This window comes from Dryobates pubescens, chromosome 14 (assembly GCF_014839835.1).
Source record: "Dryobates pubescens isolate bDryPub1 chromosome 14, bDryPub1.pri, whole genome shotgun sequence".
Lineage (NCBI taxonomy): Eukaryota > Metazoa > Chordata > Aves > Piciformes > Picidae > Dryobates > Dryobates pubescens.
The window spans coordinates 18,138,987-18,158,599 of record NC_071625.1 but is presented as its reverse complement, the minus strand read 5'-3'; the positions used below and the strand labels follow the sequence as shown (position 1 = coordinate 18,158,599).

The 19,613-nt window shown below is 39.1% G+C and overlaps 1 protein-coding gene across 1 annotated transcript in view; it reads right to left on the bottom strand.

Annotated features, from left to right (window-relative positions):
- The window catches only part of FAM135B (family with sequence similarity 135 member B), a 172,999-nt gene that overhangs the window by 9,400 nt on the left and 143,986 nt on the right, over positions 1 to 19,613 (bottom strand). The window contains exons 8-14 of the mRNA XM_054167407.1: positions 18,272 to 18,425; positions 15,696 to 15,745; positions 12,434 to 12,589; positions 10,191 to 10,264; positions 6,746 to 6,900; positions 3,090 to 5,133; positions 593 to 759 (exon numbers count right to left, since the gene is read on the bottom strand). Coding sequence (XP_054023382.1) covers positions 593 to 759; positions 3,090 to 5,133; positions 6,746 to 6,900; positions 10,191 to 10,264; positions 12,434 to 12,589; positions 15,696 to 15,745; positions 18,272 to 18,425 — 2,800 coding nt within the window. The remainder of the gene's footprint in view (positions 1 to 592; positions 760 to 3,089; positions 5,134 to 6,745; positions 6,901 to 10,190; positions 10,265 to 12,433; positions 12,590 to 15,695; positions 15,746 to 18,271; positions 18,426 to 19,613) is intronic.

Genomic DNA, 19,613 nt, shown 5'->3' with positions numbered 1-19,613 from the left:
TATTTCCACTGAGATATTGAATGACAAATGGTTCTTGCTCAAGACAGCAAGTGTTTGTTTTCCACCTTTCTAAGAATGCCTGAGATTTCAGTCTCTACTTCTCCTTTGTAATTTCAAGATTAGTATCTACACCTCTTTCATTAATACCGATAATTTATCAAGAATTTTAAGTTTAACATATCTGTTGTCTGCTTAGAAAGCATATGTGTAACAAAATCCAAGCCATGCATCCTCTGCCACGAATAATGATTTCCATTTTTACACTTTTTAAAGCAGCCTACTATCTACCCCATAACAGTATTGGATTCAAATACTGTTTTCACTCTGGAGACATACTGCAAAACCACCAAACATCTGTGGAAAGACAAAAATAGTTAGTGTAATGTACTCCTCCTTTACATGATTCTGATGTCCTTTGGTTTCTTTGTTTAAACTACAGCAAAAAAAAAAAGTTGCAGTATCCATTTCAATGGACTGAATAACATAATAAGAACTAAATACTTATCTAAGACAAATGCTTTCCTTAGACTCTCCCACCTGCTGAACATCTGCCCCTTTTTTTGTTTACAACAAAAATTCCTCTTGGTCTTACCATCCAATCCATGGACACAGACAACCAGGTGAATTCCATCTTCCAAATTTTCCTCCTCTTCCTCTGGTGGAAAATATGGGATATCAGAAGCTAGTACAGATAAGTCACTGTACAGAAATCCTTCAATCTTCATTTCTTTTTTAAAATTTTCTTTGGCCTGATAAAAACTGGAGAATACATTAATTAATCACAATAGAACTGAATGTACAAAACCAAACCTTCAAACGAGAAATGAGGAGGCTGGTATTTGCAAGAAATGATGTTTGAAATTTTCCAGTGGAGACCTGGATACTACTCCTTATCTATTCTGACTGAGAAAAATCGGGCTTCAGGGAAGAAAATCAAATCCATTTCTGAGTGATTTTTCATACATATAGGGAATGGCTAAAGCCCATTGGCACCTCACACTTGCCAGAGGAATGAAGGATTCATTAAAATATATTTCTGGTAGTCCATAACAAGGAAACTAAGATACAGAATAGAAAATTTTGCATGCTAGCAATGTCATCAGCCTTGTAGATATTGAAATGCAAAATGTATCACTTAGCTAGTACCAGATGCATTTGTAGGACAGCCTATTCCAATGCCTGACCACTCTTTTAGTAAAGACATTATTCCTAATATCCAAACTAAAACTCTGCTGGTGCAATTTAAATCCATTTCCTCTTTTTCTGTCACCTGATACCAGGGTGAAGAGACCAACCTCCACCTCACTCCAGCCTCTGTTCAGGTAGTTACAGACAGCAATAAGGTCTCCTCTCAGCCTCCTTTTGTCCAGGATAAACAATCCCAGTTCCCTCAGTTGCTCCTCATAAGGCTTGTTCTCCAGGCTCTTCAACATCTTTGTAGCTCTTCTCTGGACATGCTTCAGAAGCTCAATATCCTTCTCATATTGAGGGGCCCAAAAATGAACACAATATTTGAGGTGCAGCCTCAGCAGTGACAAGTACAAGGGGATAATCAATTCCCTACGGCTGCTGGTCACACTATTGCTGATACAGGCCAGGATGCTTTGGCCTTCTTGGCCACCTGGGCACACTGCTGGTTCATGTCCTGATGGCTGTCAACCAATGCACCTCGGTCCTTTACTGCTGGGCAGCTTTCCAGCCACTCTGCTTCAAGGCTGTATCATTGTTGTAACCCACATGCAAGACCCAGAATTTGGCCATGGTAAACCTCATACAATTGACCTCAGCCCATTGATCCAGCCTGTCCAGATCCCTCTGCAGAGCCTTCCTACCTTCCAGCAGATAAACACTTCTACTCAGTTTGGTGTCAATTTCAAACTTACTGGACATGCACACAACCCCCTTGTCCAGATAATTAAAAAGGTATTAAACAAGACTGGCCCCACTACTGAGCACTGGGGAACCCCACTAGTGACTGGCCACCAATTGGATTTAACTTCGATCACCACCACTCTTTCGGCCTGGACATCTATCCAGTTTGCCTTCCACAGCAAGGCATCCACCTATTCAAGCCATAAGCACCCTTTGAAGCCTGGAGATAACTTAAGACCACTTTATATAATGGTAAACAATTAGTTTCATTAACCCAACTGACTTTAAAGGGACATGAGAACAAAAAAATCTATCATTAGAGGCATGGACCTGGAGGCTCTTGATTCATGTGCATGAATATATGCTTGAATATTTTGTTTCACAAAGATGGAACAGATTTTGTACATGGACTAAGCCAGACTTACTGCAAGGTCTATAAAACAATCCTCAAAATACTTTAAAAAACACAAACCAAAAACCTTGGATCTCAAATGCACATGCATACAAAAAGCCAAAATTCTAGGCAGATGAATGGGTTGAGAAATTCCCATCCTACTGTTTTTCCTCAGCACAGCAGAGCCATCAAAATGTAACAGAAGCATACATGTCCAAGTGTGTCAGTCTGTGAAAGGGGCCACTGTGACAGCAGGGCCACAATGGGACATTTTTTTTCCCATAGGAAAAAAAATATAACACCAAAACCCCAAGAACAACAACAAAACCCAACTCTTTATCACCTACCCAGAAAGTCAATTCTTTCATTTTTCCTGTTTGAGAAGTTGAAGACAAGACCCTACCAGCCAGACGGCTCTCCTGTTTCACAGTTTAGCTAATAAGTGCAATTACTTCAGTAGAAAACCAAGTTATGGAATTTCCATAGCAATCTATCTGGGATCACTAATCAAGTCTGGGTATCTCTGACTTTATGAAGGACAGCCAAATCTTAGAGATTATTTAGACCTTTAAATCCTGCCCTATTTCATAAGGAATAAGGTCCTCATATCTTCAACAATTTCAGTGTGTCTGTGCTTTCATCCTTCCTGTCTATTTAGGTTATTTATTCCATATAAGCGATTTGTCAGTTTGGATTATTTATCCTGTGACTATCTCTGAATGCAAGCTCACAGTATGCTTTTACTGTAGGAGGGCCCTGAACTTTGTCAGAGTCTCTTGACTTTACAGTAACTTTAATGAGGAAGGTAACTAGATATTCTTACTTCAACATCCTTTCATTGGTCTCTTCATCCATCTCATTTGAACTAGAAGACACAACTCCAAAAGAGCCCAGAGGCTGGCGTGTGATGGGAAATGAAGCCTGCTTTGCAGAGGAGCCAACCATAGCAGGGGTCTCTTTGAGCACAGAAGAAAAAGGAAGACATGTGGCTGTGCAAGAGACAGACAGGTTAACCACATCAACAGCCTTTCTGCTTTCCAAGGCTACTCCTTCTGTCGTTACCAAAGAAAAACCAGTGCCATTAGCTACAACTTCCTGCTCTTGGCTCTTGAGTTCCTGAGGATATTCAGCCTGGTAGAATCCTGCAGCAGGGTCTGTCAAAGCAGGTGAGTCGTTGAGCTCAATTTCTTGTAACCCCTGCATTTCTGCATATGCTGCTGGACTCTCGTCAGCAAGAGAGCTACCACACTCTCCTTGCACTGAGCCAAATTCAGTTGAGGTCTCTGAATGAGCAGGAACAGGGTAACAAAATTCTGGCACCGATTTTATGCTTTGTGAAGAACTCTCTTCTCCTGAAATTCTGCTGTTGGAGTAAAAGCCTTGTGATACTAAAGTTTCTGGATTAAGTTTATCCTTTGGATCTTCAAGGCATGTATTAAACTTTTGTATATTTTTGTCTAAGTAATTACAAGCCCTTGGTGGTTTTGAGCTGCATTCAACTTTGTTCTCCAGTGACTGGCACTCAGAAACATTATCTTGGAGCTGATTTGGACAAATGGATGGTCTTGCATTTTCCAGACTACAGAAAGCCTCTGAGAAACCTTCCTTCTCCTCTTTCCCTTTTAACTCAGTGTTACTACTACTGTGTTTGATGGATGGTTTGGCATGCACTTTTGATTCAAATTCTCTGCTTTCAGCTGTAATTTGACACTCGGAAATGTCCACAATGAATTTTCCGTCTCCTCCCTTGGTTTCTGTGCAGCTTTTTAATTTTTCACCTGAGCTTCTTGAAGTCACTTCACTGTGTTTGGATATGTCTACCTCCTCTGCAGGCTCTTCAGGACTACTGATCTGTGGAGCTGAGACAGATTTTGTCAGTTTGGTAAGCTCCACTTCCCTCTCCTCTTCCTCAAAGGGCAAAGAGCTGATGGATGTGAGTGATGCTTGGATTCCACTAGGCAAGCTGGTGTTGCTTTCTGTGTGGCCACCCTCCAGAGAATTTCGGTGGATTGCGTGCCTTCGTACCAAGTGGTGCAGGATCTCTCTATCACTGGGCAGCTCCAATGCCCGGCTACGAGCATCAGACCATGCCACTGAACTTGGTTCACTTTCAATGCCTGAATCAGATATTAGAGAGGAGGATCTTTTTATGACTCCTGATGTCAGAGTAATTTCTTCACACTCCTCACTTCGTAAGCTGTGTGTTGGCAGTGCTTTCAAAACAGGAACAAGAGCCTTGGTGTCTGTATCTCCTGTTTCTTCATGACTGGTTAACTCATTCAGTGCAAGACCACGCAAAGTGAAATTATTCTCAGGATGACTAGATTCATCTATTTTATGCATTTCAGTCCTGTCTTCCAACCCATCAGTTCCACTTGCTCCAAACTCATACTGAGCACTGACAATTAACACAGGTTCAGTTCTGTGGGAATCCTTATTGCTAGGTTTCATATCTCCACATATAGCATCTGCAGCAAGTCTGTTGTCTTTTAATAAAAATTCCTTGGATGTTTTAAAGTCTTCTGATGTGCATTCTGTTTTCCCTGGCTCTGAGTCTGAAGTAGTTTCCTTACTTGAAACAAAAATACTTTCAGATTTCCTTTGGCCTTCTTTGTTCTCTGTACACACCTGAGAGGTAGAGTGCTGGTTTAAACTCTTATCTGTATAAGCAGCACCTTCATTACCACTGTATATGCAGGAAGGATTCCTATTTATCCTGTCTGTGTGTATTAACATAGTACCTTTCCCACAGACTCTTTTCATTACTGCTATGGCATCATTTGATGCAATATCTTCATTGTCATCTCTCATATCTATTTGAGTATTTGCAGGAATTTCATAATCTGGGAACACTTCCAAATTCTGATCTGAAAGAAGGAAGTAGGAAAAAAGAATAAATATATATTCTATTCTATTCTATTCTATTCTATTCTATTCTATTCTCTCTCTCTATATATATGTATATATATGAAAAAGCTGCAGTATCTGCAAGAGCACAGCAAATTATGCCCAAGTGATGTGGGACTTTGAGAAGTAATATTAAGGCTTACAAAATTATCTATATTTATATTATACAAATTATACATGCAGTATATAAACACAAATTCCAGAGTATATTTAACTAGAATTGCACCCACTAAACAATTGTAGTTAGGCAAAAGAAGACAGTATAAATGAAATATGCTTTCCTCAGTGTAATTAACTAAAATGATAGTTTTTACAGTGTAAGCAAGCAAAAGAAAACTGACACTTCTTTTTGTTGCTGCCAGCATACAACATACAGTATGTCATAGTACAGCTCTTGCTTGTGAGCCAGTTTAATGCTCAGTTTAATAGTTTAAATATCTGTAATGAGAATTGTCAAAATTTAGGCAATTGAATAACTCTGGAGGAATGGAAATTTTGGACCACTGGCCACATTCACTAGATAGTCACCTATGATACTAATATACACTTCTTCCTTGCCAAATTTAATATTTGAGTTAAAAGAAAAAGGAATCAAGGGCTGTGAGAATTTACTATACATCTGTGTAATTAAATAATTTCTTAAGTAAAATTTGCTTTGGGTACTCAAGGGGAAAATATTTTTTTGGAGAGCAATGCTGCCTTTCAGGTACCATGTTGGGCTTTGTTCTGGGGTTTTGTTCTGAATTTTCTTACCACTAGATGTCAGACTGGGAATGAAATGCATAGTATTGCTTTTCCTTTACATTTGTACTGCAACAAAAATCCAAAAGATTTTGTTTTCTTTCTAGATTTTCTCTCCAGCTCATGTAACTAAACATCTTACAATGACAATGAAAAATATGGAGCAAGAGGCAACACTCTAGTTTTCTGCTAAGGAAAATAGAAAAATTCAGCTGTATTGTATAGATGACAGAGAGGAGAATCAATACAGATGACCAATATGATCTAGAATTGTTCCTTTATTGTTCCAGTGTTGTTCGAGTATTGTGCAAGCATAGTACAGTGCAGATAGTAGTGCTGACAGACTAATAAAAGAAGTGCGTATCAAGGGAACCTTTACAACTTATATAAACTCAGAGAGCATTGCTGGCATAGCTTCACTGGTTCCTCAAGAGTGACCACACACCGTACTACTATTGATTATTGGTTAAACTAGTAATGACACGTGAGGTTGTTGATGCACGTGTGCGTCCTGTTACTCCAAGATAACTTTCTGTGTTTATAGTTACCAGGCTCCTGCTTTAGTTACACAGTGCAGGCACAGCACTATTCTGCTACACTGCTAGCTACTTCCACACCCATGCTGGACACGGCCTATCACCATGGCAGGCTGTCTGCCAGATTGCTCACACTGCTTGTTACCACCATTACCACAGTATTACATAGTGGATCACACTCTAATCCAAACTAGTCAGCCCAAGGGTTGTGAGAATGCTTACCATGGGCTGGGGAAGTGAACCTACCTCAGCTCAAGCTGTCTCATGAAGCTGTACCCTGTGGTGTTTTACTCACCTTTGCAAGGCATATCTATGTACCTATCTTCAAAGATCACTGGGAGAGTGTTGCAGTCCCCATCTATGTCAAGGCATTCTGCTGGAAGCGGAGGCATGCTGGTGAAGTAATCTGAATTGCGAATTTCTGTAGAAATCTGTCCGTGACTTTGGATCCTGGAAGCAAATACAAAATAATTTGAGTGTTTGAGTAGCTACTGTGATGTTTCTTTATCACTCCAGCAAGCCTGGTTGAATGTGTAATGTGCTAAAAATGAGAGCAGACGGTACAGCACTATGAGTGGGCATCCAGCACTTCCAGGAGCTTTCCCGTGATTTGATTTCTGTCTTGCCTAGAGATACCTACCACTTGCAGACTTTCTTATTGTAAAATCTCTAGTTCGGTTTTGGTTTTGTTTTTTTTCAAATTGTTTCAGCTGCCTCTGCCACAGGATCCAGTTAGCTACCAAAACTCACTGCTGTCCTCCCAGGGGATGCTACAGCTGGCTGAGAATGGATCCCTTGGGAGGGTCAGGAAAAAAGATCTGTTAACAGCTTGGCAAGGGTAGCAAAACCCAAATGCTGGAAGCAATAATGAATATTTGATTGAGCAGTACAGGGAGGAACAAGACCAAGAAGGATGCAGGACAGGTCCTCTATCTCACTTCTATCAGTCCTCAGAGCACTGTGATATCTTACATACATCTGGAAAGGTTAAACACCACCGGAGCCTGTTGGAAGAACTTCTGAGCGACATAAAATGCTATTTGGGTTTAATTGGTGAATATAACATTAAACTGACACGTGCATGTAGGCTCAGTTATAATAAATACTTTCCAATGATTTTTAGGTCAATTGAGCTACCCTACATAAGTGTCTTCCTCAAAACACTAGGGAAAATATTAAACACAAAGTTTAACCTAAGGAATAAAGAAGGCAAGAAGGTTTTCATAGACAGTCAGTTGAAAGCAATTCTGCACAGATCCCATTGGACAGCACAATGACAATATTTCAGATTATCATCTGCAAAAGGCAGGTAACTATGTAGCAGATAGTTGGGGAAAATACACTTTATGCATTATGAAGAAAAACTCAAACAGCAAGTTTGCAATTCATGTCAGCATGGGAGATTCCCATGTCCAGACACAAATAACTTGTTCAGACCAGTGTATCAGCTTCTACTTCAGGACATAATTGTTCGTATCTATCATTTGCTTTTACCTGTAGGCCAGTTATTCTTTTTTCAAAGATAAGTCATTGGTTGCCAAAACATGACTCAGACAGGAGTCACAAACAGGTAATATTTCATTCTTGCTGTAACAACATCTGGATATTTAGCATTAACTCTTAGAACTGCTCACTGACTATTAATTAGTAACATCAGTATTTTACTGAAGACCACATGTAAAAGTAATAAACTAAACTTGCTTCAAGACCAATCTCTGGCACAAAAGATGAATCATTGATATTCTTATTGATATTGGTGTTTAAAAAAAAAAAATATAATTTCTGTAAAATACTGGGAGGATATGTAACCTGCTAGACACTGCCACCCTGTGCGGTACCCAGCCTGTAGAAAATGATGTGTCCTTCACCATCTAAACAGTCAAATTCTTCCAGGTATGTAGGTGCATGGCCTCCCAAAGGACTCATATCATGAGCAGGGTAGCAAAATAACCCCATTGCCTTTGTGTGTTAAGAAAGAAGAAAGAACTGGGGCAGAAAAACTGTTGCTCTTTAAGGTGGTTGCAGAGCATTCATGATGCTGAGAGATGACCTCACCTGCAGTCTCTGTGAACCCAGTTAATATTTCCCACTGCCACCCCTAACATTAATACTCTGGAAGCCAAGACTGTTTTTCCAGCTATATCACCTTTCCAAATCAAAGAGAAAACATGACTCTGCCATGAGGCCTGTATAGACCCAATTTGCCACAGCAATTAACTGCTAAAGCTTGCAAACTATTTTACCTTATTTTACTCAGTCTCCTTGACAGTCACTGAGGAAAAAAATAAATGTATCTGTAGGAAATGAGCTAGTTCTGTGGTTGTCTGGAGAAATAAGAGCACTTTATGCAATTAGGCTTTCCCCAGTGCAGGGGGCTTGAATGGGGCCATGAATGTCTGTGCCCTCACCCTAGGATCTTGATGAGTGGTTTTCTTTGTACATAGATCACTTAAAACTTGACATGGGAGGATTAAGTGAGCACAGCTGGCCCCCTGCAGCCACGGTGCTGCCCTAATTTGGCAGATCAAGGTAGTCTTGTACAACATAGTCACTAATGAAGTCATGGCCCTTTCCATCAGCACTGAATCAACCCTAAAGCCCCTTGTGACTGCGCTGAGAAAGTAATTTTCTTCTTTGCACTAGGTCAGAAGCAGAAGTCTTACTTAAGTCTCATCATCATGACAGGACCTGATGTCATGGCCTTTAAGCTCCTCTGAAAAACAGATTTGCACACTGGTAAGGCTGTGGTAACAGTGGACAAATAGTCTGGACATCCCTCATTATTCAAAAATTCAAATCTTTCCTCGAACACTACCTTCAGGATATTATCCATGTGCTCCTTTTGGGATCATTGGTTAAAACTAGAGACAGGATTTGCCCTGGTGTAGCTTTAAAACTGGCTCCTTATACTGCCCAGCTTGGTTCCAAGCAAGAAGTAACATGCAGAAGGAAATACTTATCTTGCCAATGTTTTATAGCATATTTTTATGAATGTAGCCCAGTGTAATGTTTGTTTTCTTGGACTGTTTTGCACTGTTGATTCTCAGTGAATTAATTATCAGCCCTGAGTTCATATCCCTCCCACATTTCCTCCTGCTAACTTGGTAGTATTTCCCATTCCTGTCCTTCACTATTGCATTTAGTGAACATCCACATCTTTACATAGGCTGTTTAATGGTCTGCATTTAAAGACCCTTTCTTTTATAGAAATCAGGGCTGGACTAAGACTAAGAAATATCCTGGACTGCCTGCCCCAAAAAAATGTGTGTTAGGGATGGCAAAATCAAATTTTTAAATGTTAAGCTTTGTCAGCAGTTGTTTCCCATTAAATGTACTAGTACGAGATCTAGTGTAGTGGGTTTAGGAAGTTAACAGAATAAAGATTTAAAATTTTTCTCTATCTGTCCCAAGGCTGGTGTTGTGGTTGGAAACGGACTTTGAAGAGAAATGCACCCAACTATAACTGAGAAGAGAGGTGGGAAAAGAGGATCTCCTGCATTATATCCCTAGAATATGGGCATCTTGAAATTAATAATTTCTGGGGTGTGATCAGAATCACTTACTTTTGACACTGACTTCAATAGGGTTACAATATGGAGCTAGAACAGATCCAGGATCTGTCAAACCAAACTCCTCAGAGAGGACAAAAAAATCCCCAAACCCCTCCATCTTGGTTGCAATATATTTTAAACTACATTTTCAGTCGTTTCAATGACAGGAAGGGTTAACGGGTTACTTACAGGCCTTCCTGGAATGTGAGTGCATCAAGTTTCTGGTGTTCAGTGTAGAAGAAGGCTTCTGAGAACCTTCTTACCTGAGGAAGACAGAAACATGTTAAACCTAAGGTCTGATGAAAGGTGCAAGTACAGTCAGGTTAATAACACAGCAGTGACTGTCAGGATAAAATGACTTACTATGTTCCATCTGCATTGCACCAGTCTGATGACAGAAAAAAAAACAGCTAACCACCCAAAATACCCCAAACCAACCAAACAAAATCAAACCCACCAACCAAGAAACCAAAACCAAAACCAAACAAACAAGCTCACAAACCAACACCCAAACCCAACCATCAGCTAAATTCTGCCTCACTTTCCCAGTCCAGCAGAAAGCAACTGATGTTTATGTATATTTGCTGAGAGAGAAGGTTTGTGCCTTGACAGTAAAACAAGATTTCCTTGCATTCATCTTTTCTAAAACCTGATAAATTCACCATTTCCCCCTGTTTTCTTAAACTGGAGAAGATTTCTTCCTTTCCCACAGTGCAAACCATCTAGCAGCAGTGGAGTGAGTTACTAAATTAGAACAATTCATAATTCATCATCTCTTCTATGGGAACATCCACAGTGACTCCCAGAAGAGTGAAGGAAGTCTTATATGTTAACCCAGATGAGAGTAAACTCTATCATGGTAGAACCCATCTGCCTATGTTGTGTTACAAATGAGAGCTCTTCAAAACCCTTCATGGACACTAGTTCTGATCAGTGTTGGATAATCATTTACAAAAGAGTCACAGCTCTGGAGTGTCTGGCACAGCACAGTGTGAAATAAGTTATAAAAAATTTAATGCTACTCTCTGTTCTGCAGCAAGTTTTGAGTTTAAATGAATCAAGCATTATATGCAATCCATTGTACTAAGCTGCTAAACTACAGCACATACATTACTAATAGTATTTGTAAAAGTGATCTCTGCCACAGTGTTAGCATTGGTAGTGAAAAGCACGTGTCATAGCATCATGGCATTTCCCTAAATCCCAGCTGTGCCTTAACAACCAACCCTTCTAAAAGAAGAACTTGTATCCCTTTAAAAAGACTGTGCCTTAATAAAGTGATTTTCATTTGGAGCTCTCAAAATAGTTTCAAGATCTGGGAAAGTACCTTTACACAGTTTATACTGGGAGGAACAAGCACACAAATGTATGCAGTTTCCAAGGGTCATGCATGTAGTTGGTATCAGTTGAGGCTGGAACAAACCACAGTCTAGAGTTCACTTTACTGCATCTGCGAGTGCACAGAGTTGGGTCTTCTGGCTGAACGCCACCCAGGTCCTCTCAGAGTCAGGGGAGACCTAGTTAAACTAACCAGGGTAGTCTTATAATCTGTCAGTCAATCACCTCTTCCTGAATTTTGCAAGCTCAACCATGCTCTTGGGGAGAACAACTGGAGAGTTTCCTGCTCATTCTGGAGAGTAACTGAACCTGCACTAACTCTGACAGGAACCAGAACATAAGCCAAGCTACCAACACCTACACTGTAGACTCCTGAAACTGAGCAAGGTGAATCCTACCTTTTCTTTGTGTTCCCTGCTCTAATGATTAGATCAGACTGTGAATTCAGCTCAGGTGATGTGTTGAACTGATGTCTGGTCAATAACCAAAAAAGTCCTAATGGAAGCCTCTCAGCTTGCTGAACTATCAGATAAGCAGATTTTACAAAGTTAGATCCAAAGACAAGTGCTTTTGCACTTGCTCTGTTGTCAAGTACAAGAAGCAACTTCTACATGAAGGACATTGATATTTTGTTGTGTGCACCTCACTGGGTAAAAGGCAAGAAATATATATAGATATACCATTCCTTATGGTAGCTTTGTGAAAACGTTGAAATAAAGTAGTTTTGGTTGTCAATGTGATGTTTGTGCTTTGTAAAAAAATATTTATGATTTATGGCTATCTAGATAATACAGGTGGTAGCTACCTCTTCCCATCCATCTCCTGTTCCATGGCTGATTCTGGTGTTCAAAGGGTACTTGTTTTATGAAGGATCCTAGCTAGATCCCATAAAAGCAACAGCTTTCATTCCAGAAATCAAAACTGTAATTTCAAATCTTGGCCTTCATCTCCTCTTCACCTTATGTCATGCTTACCTCATTTCATGAAAATACTCATATGGGCAGAACAGTATTGGACATAGAGATCCAAATAAATCATTAGTGTCTATCAGCAGGTTGCCACTACTAAATTAGTTTTTATCTTCTTAACATTACCCTTAGCGTGTGATGTTCCTGAGTCAGATAAGCTGTGACTTCTGAATGGAGTGTTGTCACCTCCAGGAACTGGGTCCACAGGGCCAAGAGGTGGGAGCATAGCCAGGCAAGGTCTTTGCTTATCTGTTCTGCGATCTTCTCAGGATTGTTCAACAGCTGAAGGACAGAAAGGACATTTTGAGATCAAGACAGTGTCATGAAGTAAAAGCATTCTGCGTGTTAGATTAAGCCCTTTTAGGTACAACAGGAACAAAATGCAAACAAGCAAAACCTCAATTAATTCCCACCACCAACAAAAAGAATGTTGTTGATTTAGAATTATTATTAAAGATACAGTTTTCATTTGTTTTAATCCAAATAAAGCTGGTGATACTTTTGCTTTTATTCTTAAAATACCACACATTTTAGTGAAAAGTGTGTCAAGGGATCTCAGCTGCACAACTGGAGAGTGAGAAGTGGAAACTGCCTCAGTTTTTGTGGGTTTTACTGGCGATGCTAGTAAATGGAAAAAATAAAAATAAAAGATAGTGATTTCCAAATTATCCACCAGATGGTGCTGGATGCTCTGACATAATAAACCATGGCCCATCACATCCTTTTTGATATCAAAAGAAACCTTCTCAGCCATGTCATACTATGATACCAGAAGAACAATAAATCTCAAGTCAAAACACTGTGTCCTCAACACGTAATGAAAACACATATCCCAGAGTTAGCTGTTGTTTCTCTCCCACAGTATGACATGATGGGCCCCACTATGCCCTCCAAATCTAGGCTGCAATTCTATGCTAAAACTGCCTAGGAAGAGCATTTTATCAGCAATGTCTGTGTATCAATCTCCTTGATTTCACAGTTTCTTTAACAGGAGGCAGCCACTGCACTTTACCTAGATATCTTGGCACAAAGTGTACAGAACTGAGATTTCATCTATTCCTTGGGTCCCTACCTGCTTCCATGAAAGCAGCAATACTAACAGAAATACTCCAGGAATAACACCATAGGGACTGGTTATCAGTTCTTGTCTGGGTCTTTTTTTAGTTAAGGTTGCAGTCTATCTGAAAGCCTGCTTATTTTTCACCTTTTTTTATGCAGGTGCTTTCCAGATTGGTGGCACTGCAAACTAAACCATGATTAAAAGCAAATTATACGTGTGTGAGAGAGAGAAACAGAGAAAATATGTAGGCGGATAACACAGATATCATCACTGAGTTTTCATTGTTTGGGTACTACCCTGTTTTAATGACATCTAAGAGGACGTAAGCTTTAGCACCTGTTTTGGTACTGGAAAAACAAGAGGCATACTCTTAGACAAAAGATCCTGCCCAAACATTTATCTCTGCAGAGTCAGAGCACTAATTTATTTATTGCACTCAGTTTTATCTGCTGTATGTCAGTTTTTATTATTTTTAAATTTAGTCATTAAGCTTCCTCTTACATCATAAACTGAAAGCCCAGACTTCAAAGAAGTCACATTATTAATGCAAGTCTTACTAGGAATAGGTGCATGATGGCTATTTTCCTAGTTTATTGCTTAAACTTCTTCATATATCAGAGAGGAAGGCAGGAAGGCAGAAAGGAAGGAAGGAGGAAAGGAAATTGCAATTCCTGCATTTTACTGCACTGTCACACAGAGGACAAGAGTTTAGTAACAATAGCAACGCAGGTCATACCCCAGAGAATCAGTTCCTCAGAGCAAAAGCCACCAATGAAAATCACCAAATGTGGTTCTGGCTGTGCCATTCACATACCTGCTGCTGGGCTGCTCCCTGTAACAGCCCCTTTCAAGCCCTATTGTCTTTAATGGTACTGTCAAGTGAAAATAATCAAGACATTTTTGGTGGGGTATTTTGCTTGTTTGTTCATAAGTCAAACACACAACACAGTCTTACAGGCTGGGCGAGTACTGTCAATACTAATCCATACAGAGGTACATATGACTTCAGCACTTACATCGCAGTGATGGCCAATGCTGCAGCTATGTGCCACCAATGTACAAGATCTCAATATTTACATCTTAAAAGTCTTTGCAAATTCACTGTCTTTATCATCAAATTACATATAGATAGACAGAAAGCTATTATCCCAGGATGCTAAAGTGCACAGGAAAACCAAAGTTTTTACAACACTCCAAAGAACGAGCTGTTCTAGTTGTTGTGTTCACCTATCTGTTGCTATGTTGTCCCAGCAGTTTTCATACAACAGTCAAAGCAGACTGACTTTATTAATATTGCCATGCAAAACAAGTCAATAAGCTTTTGTGGGTTTTGTTTGTTTGTTTTTGTGGGGGGCAGGGGGTAAGAGTAAGAATTGTATGGGAAATTAATGCTGGCATTTTCTGATGTATGTCAGGTTAACTTGGATTTTCCCAGGTTCGTAAGTTCAAAGGAGACTCTAGATTCTGTCATCTGATCTTCTACATTGTAGCTTCTAAATCCAGTAAAGGTGAGGCAAATAACTCGTGTTTCTCTAAACCAAATTTACATGAAATCTGATTTCTTGCAAAGTAACCAAGTCATGACTTAAAATTAAGAAATTTGTCAATCACAATGCTTTTCACCCATGACTCACAAACATAATAGTTCACCATTTGTAACAGGAGTGTGAATACATTTCCAGTTTGCTTTTGCTTCAGTTTCTCTCTATTAACTGTTATTTTTCCATTCTTCTCTATGTTGTCTCTCCTGTTAATAAACTAAGTAAATCAAATCTAGGAAGTCTCTGATTATGAAGCATTTTCACCAGCCTTCAGGTGATATTTAGAAATTGACTTGGCACCCTTTATGACTTGTCTGTGTCTCACTTGAAATAAACACAGCAGAAGGCAATTTCAAGAGAGCAGGTCAGTAATTTCTGTGTCCAAAATCACTTTTTTTCCTGCCATGAGCCTCCCTACAATTTACAGACCTTTATTTGAAAAGATATGGTTGTACGACCTGCCACAGTGTCTTTTCTACTTTAGCACAAAAGCTGTAATTGCAACATACCCTCATTAGGGTTTTTTTTCCTTACACTGTAACTCAGGGCTAAGCTCATTGAAGGATGGTAAAGCAATCCAGCTGGCGACTTGTTAAAAGTGACAGAAACTTCTTCTAAAGTTACTGATCAAAATCATGTGAAATTGTTGCTAGAAGAGAAATATTCGAAAAACTTTCTGATGGTGCCAAATTCCCTTTCTCTCTCTTTGAAAAGTGGCCAGGCTATTTCAGTGCACTTGAAAACTGAACCTGAAAAATGTATGGACAGATGCTGTTAAAGAAAATACCTGCAGCTCCATACAAAGCTGAGATAATGTCTCTTCCACAGACAGCTCCTCTAGGGAAAAAAAAAAGAAAAGAAAAAAGAAAACATAAAGAAAGAAATCAGGTTTGAGAATAGTAAATATGAAATGTTAATGCTCTGCTGTTAATTTATGTGAGAAATACATCTTTTGAAAATCTTCCCTGACAGAAAAATTTCTGTTTGGATGTGGGCACTCCACAACCCACCTTGTACTGGTGCAGGAGCAACTTCTGCTTGTGCAACCTGGACCACTATACCTGTAGAAGTTCTGGAATGTTGTTAGGACAAAGAAAAAGAGTTTGTGGTTTTGTTGTCTACTCTCTCTTTTACTAGAAGTTTGCTTACTAGCCTTTGGAATTTATGGCCAACTCCAGAACTGAAGGTAAACTCTCATCATTGTAAAGTCTGAGAAAATTATGTGCAAGAAATGGTTCTCCCTATTGTGCTACACAGGACTGTGTAAGTGATATCAGATACCTGGCTAGCTAAAGATTGGGCATCTCTGTACTGCCTTGAGGAGTACTTGTAAAGTACCTCTCCGCTACTACAGCAAGCAGCAGTGCTTTGATGTAGTCCTGAGAGAATCCAGCACAGGGACATTCCATTTTAAATGCACCACAGACTATAAGGCAAACTCTTCAACTTTGGCAGCTTGATTTTGCAGTGTGGACCTTTTTAATAGTATCTGCAAAGAAACAAAGCAGAACAACCAACAGGCCAGTCCACTCTTCAATCCCCAGATTACTCTTCTTAAATAGTACTAAGGAATGGGAAAGGACTGAATGAGATGGGTAGTGCCTTGAAAAGACTCATTCTCATCTGGTAAAATCTAGGAAACAATCATTCTCCCTATTCCCATCTAAGCTAGGCTATTATTTTTTTAAAATATACTACCCAGGGAGCTAAAAAAAAATATTTAAAAAAAAATCTGAAGAGATTTATAGTCAGATATTTATCTTAACTGTCTTTGGAAAACTATGATGAGATCAATGTGACCAATATCAATATTTACAACTGAATGAGTCATTTACATTCTTCCCCTAGTCAGGGGTGAAAAATGAGGGAAATACCAAACACATTTCATGTCATCCCAAGGTAGAAAGCACTTAAAACCAAATCTTCAGTCGACTTTCACACTGCAAATAAAATGATGCAAATAGCACTCTGCTCAAGAAGCTAAACAGGGTATTTGCATTTAACAAATTTCCATGCATTACAACAAGAACATTTGCAAATGGAGTGCCTGCTTCAGTACTAGTAATGATTTGAAAACCAAGCTAATTGTATTTAGAAACCCAATATATGCTCTGGCATAGTTCTCAAGTTGGGGTCAACCAGCCATACATAACTGCTATCTCCCAACATACAAGCCCCCTCTGGTGAGGCACAAATCATCTATTATGTGTGCCTGGTTACCAGAATGCCTGAAGCATGAGCTTTCTTGCATGTTAGAGTCTCTCTGAGAGCTCAAAAGTAGAAAGTAGAAATATTCTTGTTTGGTTGGGGTTTTCTTTGTTTTGTTTTCTCTTGTTTTGTTTTGTCCATAGCTGGACAGAATAACACTGCATGTGCTCTTCCCACCCTAAGACATTTAGGTACCTTAATGGGAAATGTATGCTGGGGAACAAGACCTGAACTGGAAAACAGGAGCTATCAAGCCTGTAAATCTGCAAATATAAAGTATTATGTTTGATAGTTCTTGTTTATGAGCACTACGTAGTGAAACTGGAAAATGTTTTTTGCTCCCTTTTAAAATCTGCTGGCCAATGCAATTGAATCTCCTAATATAATCTGTGCAACGTGACACTTCAAAACCTTTGCACAGATATACAGACATAAAACCAGAGATGTGAAATCATGAGCTACATCCCTTGAATTCAAAGAAACAGGTGGGAGAGCCTCATTTTCACAGAAGCTCATGCTGTCATTACAGACATGACTATACACAAATTACAGAGCTCAATCCCACAAATTCAGCCAGCCGGTACTTTCACATTGAATCTAACAGGCCTGACCAACCAAAAAAAATCTCCTGAAAACCCAGAAAATCCATTAAACAATTGAATTAGGGAGAAAGGTGGAATTATTTTAAAGACTAAGTTATAATTAAGTAATTGACAGAGAAGAACTACATTGCAAAGTGTAAATGAGAGAGTAGGTTTCAAAACCACTTATACCACCCTTCAGATTTTTCTTTTCTTTTTAAAAGAAAAAAAAAATTTCTCAAGAGAAAAAAATATGCTACAGTCTTCCCCCAAACTTATGGCAATTCAGAATTGCAAGTTCAAGTCTTCAAAAAGCAACTGAGGCAAAAAAAAAATATCACTAACAGACAAGCACTTTGGGAGATGCATCAAAACATTTTGCTCGTATCAGGACACATCCTTTAGAGTATTTACATAAACTGAGAAGGAAATTATCTTTAATAGTGTGTCAAAATAAACACTAACAGAGAAAACAGGGACAGAAATCCTCTGAAATCCCTGAATAGTCCAAGAAATTTGGTAATTAAATGCATATTGAAAATGCAACACTATGAAAAATTCAGTGTTCACTTACCCAACTTCAGCTGTGGTAAATCAGGAATTTCCTTCATTATGAGAGTGTAGTACGTATGAAGTCCTCTTTGAGCGTTCAAGAGCAGAAGACAGAGGTCCTTATGCCATCTGTATGCATGCTGCATGCAGTTTTCAGATGGGACATAAAAGCTGCCCTGTGTAACAAAAGTATGAAGAAAATAAAACACACATTAAATTAATGTTCTACATTTGTCCTAGAGGTTTCCTCAAAAATCCAGAGGTGGCCAGCCTTTCATTTGTAATAAAACAATTGTCACAAGAGAGATTATAACCATCCCTATCTCTTAGAGACCCAGCTAGCTAGGTGTGTAATAATAATAGTATCCCATTCTGCATGTACATTTTGCCTAAACTATACCAAAACTATTATGTCCCAACAATAATGTCACATGCATAGAAGCCCTCAGTCCAAATAGCCCAGTTGCTCTGCTTCAATTGTCCCACTGTGTAACCAATGTCCCCTCACAAAGTAGAGAGCTGATGGTGCTGTACAAAATACATCCTCTCTGCTATAGGAAGAGGCATAGAAAGCACTGTAAAGCTGACTATAGTCACATTCCTTTTTTTTCTCTTATCCTATTCTCTCCTTCTTCAAAGGCTTTCGCTTGATTGTAGGTGGTATGTATTGTTATGTGCATTAGTGAAGAAAATGCAGATGGCATTGCTGTCCTATCAACAAATATAAGCCACTGTCTTCTCCAGGATCAATGTCTGTATTTGTACATCTTTTGTGGGAAGAGATGTAATTGAACAAATCACAGCATGTTTAGTACCAAAATTTCCCAGGCAGCACATTTACACTTAGAACATAAGTTGAGTATACATTAGGCTGTCATAAATCAAGCAGGTTTTTTTCTGTCAAAAAACACCACTTACATAGATTACTCATGCATAAAATTTACACTGGTCAGATTTAAAATAAAACTATTTATTAACCTGTGGGCTTGTACCCAGGATTTCATGGAGAGTTTCAAGGGGGTTGCTATCAGTAGTAGTTCATATTTCTAAAGTCTCCGTGTGCATTTTACAATTTTTATCCAACAATGCAGTAGAAAGGTGTGTGAGCACTTGCAATCAATTATTATATCTGGCTATTGTTCCCCCAAAGAGAAGTAGAAAGGGTTACCAGAACAAAGAAGTGAGAAAACCACCTGGGTGCTCTGTCTTGAACTCTATGTAACATCAACTACATTGAAAATACATCTAGAAATGTGGGGTTTTTTCAGCATATGGGCTGCACAAAGTACCAGGATAGGACTGTCATTGTTGCATGGCTATGGAGGAACATGAACAGTTTGTGATTCAGTTCACTGGTTACCATT